Source organism: Anser brachyrhynchus (assembly GCF_964034855.1).
Source record: "Anser brachyrhynchus genome assembly, chromosome: 16".
Lineage (NCBI taxonomy): Eukaryota > Metazoa > Chordata > Aves > Anseriformes > Anatidae > Anser > Anser brachyrhynchus.
In genome coordinates, this window is record NC_137734.1 from 1301605 (window position 1) to 1314308 (window position 12704).

At 66.7% G+C, this 12704-nt stretch overlaps 2 protein-coding genes across 4 annotated transcripts; one reads left to right on the forward strand and one right to left on the reverse strand.

The window, feature by feature from the left end:
* Positions 1-132: 132 nt before the first annotated feature.
* On the forward strand, positions 133-2914 carry NRSN2 (neurensin 2). Its single transcript, XM_080557796.1, has 3 exons — positions 133-1179; positions 2131-2321; positions 2473-2914. Exons 2-3 carry the CDS (start codon positions 2136-2138, stop codon positions 2839-2841), a joined length of 555 nt encoding a protein of 184 aa, XP_080413922.1. The 5' UTR covers positions 133-1179; positions 2131-2135; the 3' UTR covers positions 2842-2914.
* An 883-nt stretch (positions 2915-3797) lies between these two features.
* On the reverse strand, positions 3798-12678 carry TBC1D20 (TBC1 domain family member 20). 3 transcript variants are annotated; one of them, XM_080557791.1, is made up of 8 exons: positions 12497-12678; positions 10722-10907; positions 9699-9779; positions 8416-8602; positions 7488-7589; positions 6404-6545; positions 5966-6150; positions 3798-5849 (listed from the first exon to the last, which is right to left on the reverse strand). In XM_080557791.1, the coding sequence occupies exons 1-8, from the start codon at positions 12537-12539 to the stop codon at positions 5594-5596; spliced, it is 1182 nt and encodes a 393-aa protein (XP_080413917.1). In that variant the 5' UTR covers positions 12540-12678; the 3' UTR covers positions 3798-5593. The 3 variants fall into 3 exon arrangements, with proteins under 3 accessions (XP_080413917.1, XP_080413916.1, XP_080413918.1); XM_080557790.1 differs by having other exon boundaries at positions 9699-9782; XM_080557792.1 differs by lacking the exon at positions 12497-12678 and adding an exon at positions 12185-12309 and having other exon boundaries at positions 9699-9782.
* Positions 12679-12704: the final 26 nt, after the last annotated feature.

Consider the following 12704-nt stretch of genomic DNA (forward strand, 5'->3'; position numbering starts at 1 on the left):
CTGCGCCGCCTCGCGCCTCCCTTGCCCGCACCGGGGGTTACCGGGGGCCAGCACCCGGGTCCCGGCCCCAGCCCGGGCACAGCGGCTCCCCCAGCACCCTGTGGGATCCCCATGCGGCCCCATGGCCCCGCGCCCACCCGGGGGATCCCCCAAAATGACCCCCAGCGCCCGTCTGCTCCCACCCTGACCCACCGGAGCCCACAGGCTCGGGAGCTTCATCCTGCCCGGGCGCAGGCAGAGGGGGAGCGTGTGTGGGGTGTGCGTGTGTGTGTGTGTGTGTGCGTGTGCACACGTGTGTGCGTGTGCACACGTGTGTGTGTGTGCACGTGTGTTTATGCGTGTGTGCACACGTGTGTTCACGCCTGCTCTGTGTGCGCTCCATGCCCCCAGCTACCCACACCACCCCCGTAGGGTCCCCACCCGTCCGGGCGGGCCCTGATCCGGCCCCAAAAGGGGTCCACGGGGGGGGGGACACACGGTGCTTGCGTCACCCCCCCATCTGTTGCCATGGCAACAAGGGAGAGCCCGGAGCATCCCCGGGTACCGCCTGCCCTCCCCTCCCCTCCCCTCCCTGCCCATCCCCACCCAGGGCTGATGGCACCGGGCTGGTGCCGGGGGGGCCGTGCTGCTGTGCCCCCCCCCCCCCCCCCCCCGACCACAGCACCCGCTGTGGGACTGCACCAGCACCGGAGGCCTCCAGCCGTGATCCCAGTGGCACCGGGGCTCTGGCACAGCAGCCCCTTCCCCTCCTTTCTCCCCCCCCGCCCCAGCCCACGGGTCCGGGTTCCTGCGGGGGGGGGGGGGGGGTCCAGGTTCCCGCGTGGGGTCCGGGGCCAGCGCAGGGGGGGAGCCGGGTGCCCGTGGGCCCGTCCCGGCCTCGCCGAGCGGCCGGTGCTGCCGCGCAGCCACGTGCCCCCCGCCGCCGGCCCTGCTCTGACTCACGCGGCGGCGGCGGCTCGCTGGCGGTGGCGGCAGCTCCCGGCCACGCAGCAGGGACCCGTGCTCCCTGCTCCCCCCTCCCCGACACCCCAAAACCCCCCCGGGAGCAGCGCGGTGCCCGGCGCTGCCTCGAAGCCCTGGGTCCAGCTGCGGGGTCCCTGCCGGCCACGGGGACAGCAGGGCGAGCGCTGCTGGCGACGGCACCGGGACGGGGAAGGATGTGCTGAAGCCCCCCTGGAGGTAAGAGGGGAGCATGGGGGGGGGTGTGGGCAGGGGTGAGGCTGTTTTGGGGGTGCATGGGGGGGGTGCAGGATGAGGGTACCCCCCCCTCCAACCCAGGCAGCACCCCCTGCGTGCACGAAGGACCCCACCGCTGCATGGGGACGGTGGCACCGGAACATCCCCAGCGATGGGGGCAGCCGGGCACCCCCCCCCCCCTTGGCCCTCTCCAGCTCGGGGCTTTGTTCAGCTCGCAGCCAGCACCGAAAGGGTCCCAGCGTCCCCCCCCCACCACCCCTCCCCGCACACGCTGCGGGGACGCGGTGACGAAGGGCTGAGCAGGCAGTTCCCATGGCAATGCCCCGCTGGGGTGGCGGGAGGGACGTGGTGGCCCGAGCGTGGCGGCCGCGTCCCTGCGAGGTGGCAGCGCTCCGGTCACCCCCCCCCAAAGGGGCTGCCGTGCCTTCTGGGGGCACAGCGGTGGCCGTGTGCCCCCCTCTCTGTCCCCCCCCCCCCCCGCCACCGCCCTTCCTTCCCCATCACCAGCCATTGGGTGGCTGCCGGTGGCCTGATGCAGGGCCTGATCCTGCCGGCACGGGGCTGTGCCAGGCCTGGAGCCACCCCAGGATGGGGCAGGGGACAGTCATCAGTCACCCCCCCCCCCCCCACCTCTCCCCAAACTCCGTCCCTTGGGAAAGCCCCGTGGGGATAAGCGCGAGGATGCTCCCGGTACCCCCGAGGACGTGGTCTTGCAGTCCTGAGCGTGGACAGGGGGCTTTTGGGGTCCCCTCTTGGTGCTCCCCGAAAGGAGCCAGGAGCACGCATCTGTCACCAGCACCCCGTCCCCTGCCCGGTGCCCCAGCTGGGGGCAGGACCTGGCTCAGCCCCGCGGGTGCTGTGGCTGCGGGGAGGGCTCTGGCTGCGGGTTGCCCCCCTCTTGCCCCCCATTTGCCCCCCCTTTGCCCCCCCCAGGCCCGATGCCCGCCCGTGGGGCTGCCTGCAGCTGCGGCCGCGGACCCAGCGTGGCGCAGGGGCGGTGGTACGGGGTGCGCTCCTACCTCCACCTCTTCTATGAGGACTGCACCAGGGCCAGCCCGGATGGGGATGGGGCCGAGTCCTCGTCTGCCCAGCCCCCCGGCACCTGGCCCTCCATTATCTGGAAGGTAAGAGACCCCCCCCCCCCACACACACACCCACATCCTTCTTCCCACCCCTGTCCTGCGTGGGGCGCGTCCATCCCCGGCGCCCCGCGCCCCTTTCGGGTGCCCCGTCCCCATCCCACGCCGACCCCGAGCCCCGTGCCCCCGTCCCCAGGTGAGCCTCTCCACGGGGACCCTGTTCCTGCTGGCGGGGGCAGCCGCCCTGGCCACCGGCTCGCTGGTGCCCCCCAAGCTGGAGGGCATCGGGGAGGAGGACTTCGTGGTGCTGGACCTGCAGGCAGCGCGCTACAACCGGGCGCTGGGCGCGTGCCGGCTGCTGGGCCTGGCGCTGTGCGCGGCCGCCGGGGTGCTGAGCGCCGTGGGGCTCCTCTCCTGCCTGCTGGGCCGTGCCGGGGGGGCCCCGCGACGCCCCCAGGAAGAGGAGCAGCAGCTCTCGCCCATCCTGCGCGACAGCCCCGTGGCCCCGGCGGTGCCGTTCGGTGCCTCGCGCCTCCACGGCGTCCAGCCCCAGCGGGAGGCGTGAGGCTGGGGGGCAGCAGGGGACGCCCCCCCCGTGTCCCAGCTGCTGAAGCGCCCAGTAAAGATGCTGAGAAAGCCCCTCACTCAGGTGCCGTGGCTGTGGCTGTGTGTCAAACCCCAGAGCAGGGGAGGGAGCGGGGAGGCTGCTTGGGGTGGGATGGGACGGGGACGGGGATGGGATGGAAGCAGCCCCCCAGCGCAGACTGGATCCCGGCTGGGCCCAATCCCCATCAGATCCCACCCTGGATCAGCCCCAGCCTGGATCCCAGCCAGGCCCCGGGGGCTCGCTGCGCCCAGCGCCATCCCCTGCCCGCGAGGGACCCGCGTGCCGACGGGTTGGACCCACCTGAACCCCCCAGCCCCTCGCTGCTCAGCGCCCGAGGGGCGTTTTTCTTTCTCCCAAAGACAAGTGGGTCCACCTCCTCCTCCACCGGGTCGCAGTCGGGCCGGGAGCAGCCCCTCTGCAAGCACTGAGGACCGAGCCCACCGAGGGGTCCCCACTGAGGGGTCCCCACCCCGGGGCCCCCAAGGCGTCCCCCCAGCCCTGGGGGAAGGGGCAGCGGGGCAGCCAGCGCCGCGGGGCCTCTGCCGGCCCTTCCTCCACCCGCACTGCGAGCACTATTAAGAAAATCGCTTCTCGAGAGGAAGTCGGGGCAAGATAAAAATAACCCCGGCCTCGCTGGTAAACACGGCCCTGGCCCCGCGGCGATGCCGAGCGGCACCGTGCCCGGGCAGCGCCGGGATCTCCTCCTGCCCCGGCTGCACGGGGGCTGCTGGGCCAGGCTGTTGCCAGCCCCATGGCACCGCTGGCACGGGGACGGTGAGCCCACGGCACGAGCGGGACCTGGCGTCCCCCCAGCCCTGGCAGCAGCACAGAAGCTGCCTTTGGCTCTGCTGCTCCTGCTCCTCTTCCCACGCGCTGCGGGGTCGGCGCTGCCCCTGCCCAAGGAGAGGGAAACGTGTTTAGCAAGTGTTTATTTTACAGTTAGAGGGTTTGTACAAATCTGCATTTACACAGGTATGTATAAGTCTGTACAGAGTAACTGAAGCACCCCAAGAGACCACCTCCCACCCCCGGACAACGCAAGAACTAAAGTGCAGGGTGGGCAGCGCGCGGGGCTGCGGGAGCTGCCCCTCAGCTGGGGGGCAGGGGGTCCTGAACTGCCCCGGGTGGGGGACAGGGCCCCCGGCAGCACCCCCGGCTCATGGCACGGCCACCACAAACTCTCCTGTACCACGAATTTCTAAAGTGCTAAGTCACAGCCTGCCCCCCTCACCGCTGCGTGCCTGGCTGGCCCCGGTGCGTGCAGGATCGCACCCTGCTGCCCTCGGCCGCGGGACCGGAGAGCCCCCCCCGGGCTGCCCCCAGCCCTCAGGAGCAGCAGGGACAGCCCCAGCACGAGCCAGCCACGCGCACGGCCACCGGACACCACCACGGGTGAGGGAACGGGTCCCGCTTCCCCAACCTGCACCAGGTGAGCCCCCAGAGCCACCCGACGCACGGCATGGTGATGAATTCCCACACAGGCGGCCGGGGACGGGAGGGTGCTGAGCCTCGCAGGGCGAGAGTTTTCTTCTGTAACCAGAAACCTGCAGCTCTTTAAACCAACACCGACTGCCTTTTTCAGGCGTGCAGCCCCTGGGCAGGGCACAGAAGGCTTTGGGCACGAGGCAGCGGGGGCAGGCAGCTGGGGGGGAAGCGGCACGGGGCAGGTAAGGGCACTTGCGGGAGGGTTTAGCAGCTCAGGGGAGAGGTAGAGGCAGATAGTGTCTGTTGGCTTTGTGTCGGGGGGGGCAGGGAACTCTTTAGGAGTGCTGCTGAGCTTCCCCGGCGGGCGGGGAGCAGCCAGGCTGCTGGGGGACAGGCAGGGGCCGGGGGATGTAGGGGTCGGGGTGCTCTTCCCGGGAAATCCCTCACGTTATCCCGGTGGGTGATGCTGGTCTGATCAGTTCGTGGGGGAGAATTGTGACAGGCTCCTACACCGACGACTTCTGTCCTGTGCAAACTGTTTGAAAAGGCAGAAAAAGCCTTTCTCCACTTCAGAACCCGCTCCCAGAGCTGTGAGAGCCTGCAGTGAGTGCTAGTGGATGAGGGATGCTCGTCTCACCTCCTGCAGGACCCCGCTCCCTCCAGCGGTCCTGCGGACGTGCCCCCGTCCCCTGCCCCCTGCCATTCCGCCCCGCAAACTGACCAGACCGCAAGGATGAGGAAGCAAACGGAGTCACGGAGTGTTAGGCATGGGAGACGGCCTCAAGGCAGGGTGCTGGGAAAGGATTGCCTCTACTCAGAGGTGCCTAAAGGAAAGGGAAAGGTCGGAGCACTGGCGGATGTGAGAGAAGGCAGGAGCACCGGCAGCAGGAGGGGAGGTGGAGCCAGAGGGCTCCTCAGGAGTGTAAGAGCCCCTCGCCCCTGCACACACACACACACACACACACCATAACCCTGCTGTGACGCCCTCCTCCAGGCGAGCATCTGCCCTCACTCCCACCGAGCAACCCCGACGGAGGCCGTGGGATCGCTTCGACAAAGCCCAGGCGCGGCTCCCCACTCGTGGTCACCTGCGCAGAGCCGGAGGAGCCGGACGAGGCGAGCGTCGGCGCGGGGAGCGATCCTCCCGGGCTGCTTCCCACCAGTCTCTTGCGAAGGCCGAGAATAGAAAACTTGAGACAGGTCGCTTCCAGACACGTCCTTTCAGCAAACGCCGCCCCGTATCGGCGCGGGACGCGGAGAAGGGGAAAGGACACGTCCCCCGGCTTCAGGGGAAAATCTGCAGTTCAAACTTGGGCGCCCACTCCAGCGCGCTCTTCACCACGGCCAGGGCGGCTGCTCCCAGCGCGACCGTCAGCCCCATCACCGCCAGCTTGACAAAGCGGTTGGTCCTGGGCTTTGTCAAGATGGATTTTGTCCGCTCCTCCCCTCGGAGCCGCTCCCTGAAGCGCTGTCTCAACACAGTGTCCGGCCTCTGCTGCACTGACGCCAACTCAAAGTCTTTAAAAGTGGAAGCCGCGGTTCTGCAAGAGAAGGAGAGGGTCGAGGAGAGCCCCAGGAGGACGAGGAGCGCTCCCTCCACCAAGGAGAGCCGGGGGAGCGCGCGGGACACAGAGGCTCCCGTGCCCCCTGCGCTCACCGTTCAGCCTGCTGCTGCGCCGCCTCCCTGGCGAGCTCGGATGGAGGGAACTGGACAAAGAGGTCCCCAGCTCTGCTGATCAGGGTCTCGTAAGGAAGGTCCTGCGGGATCTGGGACAGGAGGTGGTGGACAGAGGCCATGTCGCACTCGCAGTCCAGAACTTCTTGCTCCCGGTACAGCACGATCTGCAGAGAGGACCGAGAGCCCTGAGCGCAGCCAGGGAGGCAGGGATGACTCCTTGTCACCCGCCGGCACACGCTTCAGAGCCAGAAGAGAAAAAGAATTTCACTCCTGTCTGGAAGACCTGCCCTTCCTCGAGGGGGACGCACTGCCCCGCCGGGACAGGGCACAGCAGGGTGGTGGTTTTACCCTCGGCAGCCCCCCAGCACCCCGCGGTGGTGCGGTTAACCCACCCCCGTCCCTCCAGCCAGCACCTACCACAGCAGCAAAATAAATGGGCATCAGGGGGTGGCAAGCCAGGAAGAAGTCGTATAATCGCACGACGTGCCTGAAGTCGGACAAAACGTGCCCGAACCAGGTGATCAGCCAGCTGAGCGCAAAGATGGTTCCCACTTCGGCACTGCGGGGAGAGAACGCTGTTAGGGCAGCCCCAAGGCAGTGCTGAAACTGTCCCGGGAGGTCCCTGCCCGGTGCCTCCGCTCCCGGGAGACAGCCCTGGCTGTCAGCGCAGCATCTGGAGCTCAGCGCAGATCCGCCGGCCTCTGCCAGCCCAAGGCAAAGTGCTTCCACTGCTCGTCTCACGTCCAGCCTAGGGCAGCCCCACCAGGGCGGGGTGCAGCCATGGTGAAGGACCAAGCTGTCTGCTTTCGGGAGCACCCTGATGTGCGTCCCTGACATCGTTATCTGGCACCCTGGCCTGGTGACACCCAACATCTGGAAGCACGGTCAACTTTTCAGATTCTTTTCCAACCTAAAACTTAACCAGTTTCTGGGAATTTGCAATCAGGCTTGGCTGTTCTGGCCATGAAACGTAACAGAGCCCTGCCCAGAAAAGGACTCTGGACTGAACCTTCCAACTTACCTCCCTGCTTCTGCTTTACTCTGCCCAGACTACGCTCCTGTGTCCCTGCTGCACAACCTGGGAACTGTCCCCAGAACCACAACGAACTACAAAAAGGCAACAGCAGTCACAAACCCGGGCAGACGAAGCAGCTGTGGCAGCTTTGTATGGCACGATCTGCGGCCCCCAGCTTTCTCAGCAGGGAGCGCTGGGGTGAAGATGCCATTTAAAAACCCTCGGTACAGGCAGGATATGTTTGGGTCTGCTTGGAAGCAGAGCGCCACGTGGCTTTGGCCTGTTCCACCAGCGGTGGGCCAGCTGTTAACTCCCTCCGAAGCCACGGTGGTGCTGGGGTTTGCTGGTGCAGTGCTGGGGTTTGCTGGCGCAGTGCTGGGGTTTGCTGGCGCAGTGCTGGGGTTTGCTGGGGTTTACTGGCCCCGGGAGCAGTACCGGGAGGGCGGCAGGGCAGAGCTGGGAGGCTCCGCGGGAAGCTCTGCGTACCTCTGCATGAAGTCGTGCACCTCGGGGTTCACCTGGTCTATGATGGGCATCAGGTAATTCAAAATGTGCTTGGTGTTATCCATCGTTGGGTCCATAAAATCCCTGGGGAAAGATTTAAAAAGAACTCTCGTCAAGCGATGAGGTCAGCGAGCTCTCCTCCGGGGAGGAAGCCAGAAAGTAAATAAACGTACTTGCAATAAACAGCTCTGCTGGTGGGGTGCCCTCCAGTCCCGGGAAATTCTCTGTATTTGGGACTGCCCCCTTCCTACTGATATGGGCACAAAGATCTGGGATCCAAAGGCCTGGCGTGCACAGAAGATCTGCACCCAGATTTTCGCCTTGGTGCCAGCTGACACTTCTTTCTCTGCGGTATGTGTGAGCCCTAGAGCCTTTCCAGCACCCAAAACCCAACCGGCCGTCTGGGAGAAGGGGGAGGATCCCTCCAGAGCACTCCCTGGCTGAGGGCTCCTTCCCGTTTCAGCGCACAGACAGGAGAAGCACCAACCCCGGGGCTCGGGACGCCGGCTGGACAGAGCACACGTCCAGCGCAGAACTGCCCAGGGCTCTGAGTGGGAAGCGCTGCCCCGAGCCCTGGGAGCCAGAGAGGCCCTGACAGGAGAGAGCGCCAGGGAACTATGAATAATTCATGCGTGCTGGCTGCTTCATCGTCAGGAGATGATATAAATTAACTGACAGCCCTCAATTACCCCTTCCCCAGAGCACAGCTCCCTGCAAGTCCACGTGCTCTCGCGCGGCCACGCTGCTCCACGCAGCACCCCTCTGGGGACGGACACGACGGGTGCTGGCCCCAGCCCGGGGCTGTGCCTCGCAGGCTCCTGTGCCACGCTCCGGGACAGCCCCCTCTGCCCCCATGGCCCCCCGTGAGCCCCCCCGGGGCTCGCAGCAGCTCCTCTCTCCCCCCCGGTACCTGAGGTGGTGCGTCGAGAGCTTCTCCACCAGAGCCGTGGCCAGCCTGTCGCCGACCACCAGGAGGAAGGTGACCACGATGTCGTGGTAGCCCTGGTAGTAGTGCAGCTGGGGGTTGCGCTTGAGGACGTGGAGGATGATGTCGATGAGCTCCTCCTGCAGCCCTTCCCTCTGCTCATCCGGCATCCCTGCGGGGACAGCAACGGGGTGACGGGCCGCGGCACCGGCTGTGGGGCACGAGGAGAGGGCCCGCGGCACGTTTATCCGCCTGCCTGTCACAAAGGTTGTGGTACAACGGGGAGGGGGGGCGAAACAAGCACAAAGAGATGCAGATTCCTAATCCCGCTCCCAAAACTCCGCCGGCCAGTCGTCAGCCTGGGTAATCCCGGGAGCTGCAGGGCCCCTACCTGCGGAGATGTCACCCCGGAAGACGGGAGGGTTCACAGATGTTTGTGCAGCGCTGCGAGGAGCGAATCGCACGGCACAGCCAGCGCTGCTGAGGACATTTTAATCATTTTTAATTTCCCAGGGGCTCTAGAAAAAATTAGGCAGGACCCATTTTCACAGAAACCGTGCCAGCTGCCTCAGATTGCGAGGCCTCAATCATCACGGTTTTATATTGGTCTTCTGCTAACAACATGTGTTTAGGGACAGGATGTCACGGGAAAAACACTGTTCCTGCCATGCACAGCTGCAGCCGGTTTCTGGCAGCCCCTGTCAACAGATAAAATGCCCAAAGGCCAAGCAGAAAGTCCCAGCGGAGATCCCGCAACGACAAAGTTCTCCTTTTCCCCCACTTCACTGATGCTTCTAAAAATAGGCAGGAGGTTGCCATTCAAGGGCAAAAATAAAAAAATAAAAAAATACCAGCAGACCCTTCAGGAGTCGGGCTCGCAGGCAGTATCTGCGCTCGGAGAATCGCAGTGAATCAACTGTTTATGCAAAATAAAGGCAGCAGAAGGGGGAAGCAGATTCTGGCCAGAAATAACGACTGCTCTGCAGCTAGATAGCTGCTGGATTACAGGTTTTATAAATAGCGCAGCAGGGCACCCAGCAGAACTAAACAACTGCAGAGGCATTCTGCTTCCGAAGGCTAGGGGCTCGCTGTGATCTTTGCACGAGGCACGGAGGGAAACCTGGCTTTGAGACCGCTTTAAACCAGCATTTGCTCTGATCACCAACCACCAAGGCTTCCTAGGAGCTCTAAACCAGAATTTGCTCTGATCACCAACCACCACGGCTGTCTGCAGTCAGCCTCTCTGCCCCCCCGCGGGCCCCTCTCACCTGGGGGGAAGCGGCGCAGGGAGCGCCGCACGTCCAGTAACACCTGCTGGTAATCTTTGTTGTCCTCTCGCAGCTCCTTTCCTGCTGGAAAGAGAGGAAGGTGGTTAACCCAGAGCGGTGCAGAGGTGCCAGGATGGGCGCTGGGAGAGCCCCTGGAAGCATCTTAGCTCCAGCCTTGCTGCGAGGCTCACAGCGGCTCAGCAGCGAGGCGCGCCGCGCTGCGGAGACCACGACGAACGGTTCACTGAAAGAAGAAATCCAGGGGGAAAAAAAAACAGCCCTTGGTAGCTGCGATGGCTAAAACAGAAGGGAAAAGAATTTGCTGGCGTACTAAGTTACCTCTGCTGGCACATAAAATAAAATAATGAAATGAAATGCAATCCTGCAGCAGCTCTGATCAGTGAGCATCACCCAGCTGCTGACGGGGGCCGCACGCTCCTGCACGGCCCCAGGCTCAGCGCTACCAGCGAGATCTGTCCCCGGGGACAGCGACCGTGGGAGCTGCGGGGCTCCACCTCGAGCTCCTGCACGAGGAGCCGGGGAGGCCACGCAGCCGTCCCCTCGGGAAGGACGGTTTCCCTGCTTCCCTTCTGAGCAAACGCCACGCGAGCTTCGTGCAAACTCTTTCAGCTACGCCCGGCAGGGACGCCTCAGGGTATTCCAGCCCGCCAGGCCACGGCACGGCTGCCTCAGCGCTGGAAGGACAGAAATTAAGTCTGATACTTTGCTACTGATTAACGAGCGCACGCCAGCCAGCTGCACGAGGCCACAAGAACCACATCGAGAGCAAATTTGTTTCTAGCACCGTCCCTACAGATAACAACGCCCCTGCAGCACAATGGGAACGTTGTTTTAGGAAGCTGCGCGCTTCCTGCTCTGCCGCTCAGGTAGGACACGGAGCGTGTGAGGCCGCGGTGCTCGTTCCGCAGCACAAATCCCCTTCCCCCGTGGGCTCGGGGAGGGGAAATGTGCACAGGGGGAAGGCGAGGCAGAGCCTCCAAGCCCTGCCGGGCTGCTCCGTACCTGGGAGGGGGGGCAGGTCGTCCGTGTTGACGCTCAGCAGCTTCGGCCACACTTTGCAGCGAATCTCGTCCGTCAGGAGCCCCCCCTCGCTGATCGCCATCCGCCTGAGCGCGGCCACGTCGATGGGGTCGCTGTTCAGAGCCTGGTAGATCTCCGCCACTTTCCTTTTCTTCTTCGCGTCGAAGTCTGCGGGGAAGAGCACGGGGAGGCGGTCACGGACACGTGAAACGGGGAGCGGCTGGGGCCAGAGGGGGAACGCCCGCTCGCGGCAGCGAGGGGACAGGGCAGAGGTGGCACAGGGACACAGCAGGCCAGCCCTGCCGCCAGCAGCGCAGGCTCAGCACACCGGGCGCTGCGCTGCTTCCCGGCCGCCCGGCGCCTCCCCCGGGATGCCAGCACGCTGCCGGCACGGCCGCTCGCCCTCGCCCCCGGCAGATCTCCGGGCCGTGAGGGCAGCAGGAGCCCCCGGTGCAGCTCCCTGCGCCCCACACGAGGCCGACTCAGCCGCCGGGTGTTGCCTAAGAGCGGATCCCGGCGTCCCTGCCGAGTCCCAGCCGGGTGCTGCCGGACGGGGACACGTCTGAGAATCGGCACCAACGGCGGCGGTCACGCAGAGCGAAGTTCACAGCAGCTCCGGGCACCGCCAGCCCGCCGGCTTCCCTCCCAGCACGCACCGAGCTGCCGGCTGTTGGCGGAGGTGCAGGACCACCGGGATCACACGAAGCAGCACCGCTGTCCCGTGCGGCGTGTGGGCAGCGGGGCGGTGGGCGTGCACAGAGCGCACCCCAGGCGGGTTCCCCGCGGGTTCCCCGGGGGTTAGGTGCCCGTACGGCACACGGCAGCGTGTCCTGGGGGGCCGAGGAAGGAGCCGCTTCACGCCGCCCCCGGTACCTGTCGCCGCAGCCTCAAGCAGCCGGGAGCCTCCCGGTGTCCTGAGCTCAGGAGCTTCCCCCAAGCCCCGTGAGGAGGAACGCCGCCGCCGTTACCAGGGCCTTTTCCGACGGACCCGCTCCTGGGACCCGAAGGGACGAGGAGAAGGAACTCGTCTGGGGGGTGCGGGGCGGGGGGATCGAGATGAGCCCCCCGGGGGGGGGATCGAGTCCGTGCCCGCTGCCGCCGGGCGTTCAGGGCACCTCCGGGGGCTGCGTGCTGGGCGGCACCGGGGGCAGGATCCAAGGCTGCCGCCCTGCCCCAAAACGCCGCTTTTTAGGCGCTTTTTGGGTGAAAACAACCCAAAATCGCATGCTCCAGCCCCGGTGATATCACAGCCTCAGGGACACCCCCAGACCCCGGGGTTCCCTCCCAGCCGCTCCGCAGAAGCCCCGGGAGCAGAAATCGGGCCCGGGGGGGGGGGGGGGGCACGTTACCGGGCTGGGGGCAGCCCCGCGGGGGTCCCCCGGCGGAACGGCGCCCCGGTTCTGGCCGCCTGCCCTCACAGCCCGTTACCGGCCGCCGGTACGCACCTCCCGGCCTTGGGGGGTGCCTCGGGCCCCGTGTCCCGGAGCTCGGGGGGCTCAGCGGGGTTCAGCGGGGCCGGGACCCGAGCTGGGGGCGGCGGCGGCGGCAGGGGCCGGGCCCGGTCCTGCCCTCGGTACCGGGCGCTGCCCGCGGCGGACCCCCCCCGTAGCCCCTCATCCCGGTCCCGCCCCTCCCGGGAGGCTCCGTACGCCCCCCTCACACACCGGGGCCGGCCCCCCCCCGCCCCCGAGGGGCCCGATGCCGGCGTTACCGGCGCTCTACCGGGCGTTACCGGAGCCGCCAGGCCCGGCCCGTACCGTGGCCGCCGACGCCGTTGCGGGGCGGGCTCCGCCGGGCCATGTCCCCGGGCGCATACCGGGCCGGGCCCAGCACCGGGACCGGGACAGGGCCGGGGCCGCTCCCGGTGCTCCCGTCCGCCCCCGCCCCCGCCCCTCCGCCGGCGGCGCGCGGCCGCACGTCACGGGGCAGCAGCGCGCAGGCGCGGCCGCGTGGCGCCGCGGTCAC

Bases quoted from the DNA above. Each gene is read 5' to 3' on its own strand.
- NRSN2 (XM_080557796.1), top strand. From the start codon at position 2,136: ATGCCCGCCCGTGGGGCTGCCTGCAGCTGCGGCCGCGGACCCAGCGTG. The intron at 2,322-2,472 runs GTAAGAGACCCC...CCCCGTCCCCAG, and splicing joins GGCCCTCCATTATCTGGAAG to GTGAGCCTCTCCACGGGGAC.
- TBC1D20 (XM_080557790.1), bottom strand. From the start codon at position 12,539: ATGGCCCGGCGGAGCCCGCCCCGCAACGGCGTCGGCGGCCACG. The intron at 8,603-9,698 runs GTGAGAGGGGCC...CTGTCCCCGCAG, and splicing joins CCTGCGCCGCTTCCCCCCAG to GGATGCCGGATGAGCAGAGG. The intron at 5,850-5,965 runs GTGAGCGCAGGG...CTTCTCTTGCAG, and splicing joins GCGCAGCAGCAGGCTGAACG to AACCGCGGCTTCCACTTTTA.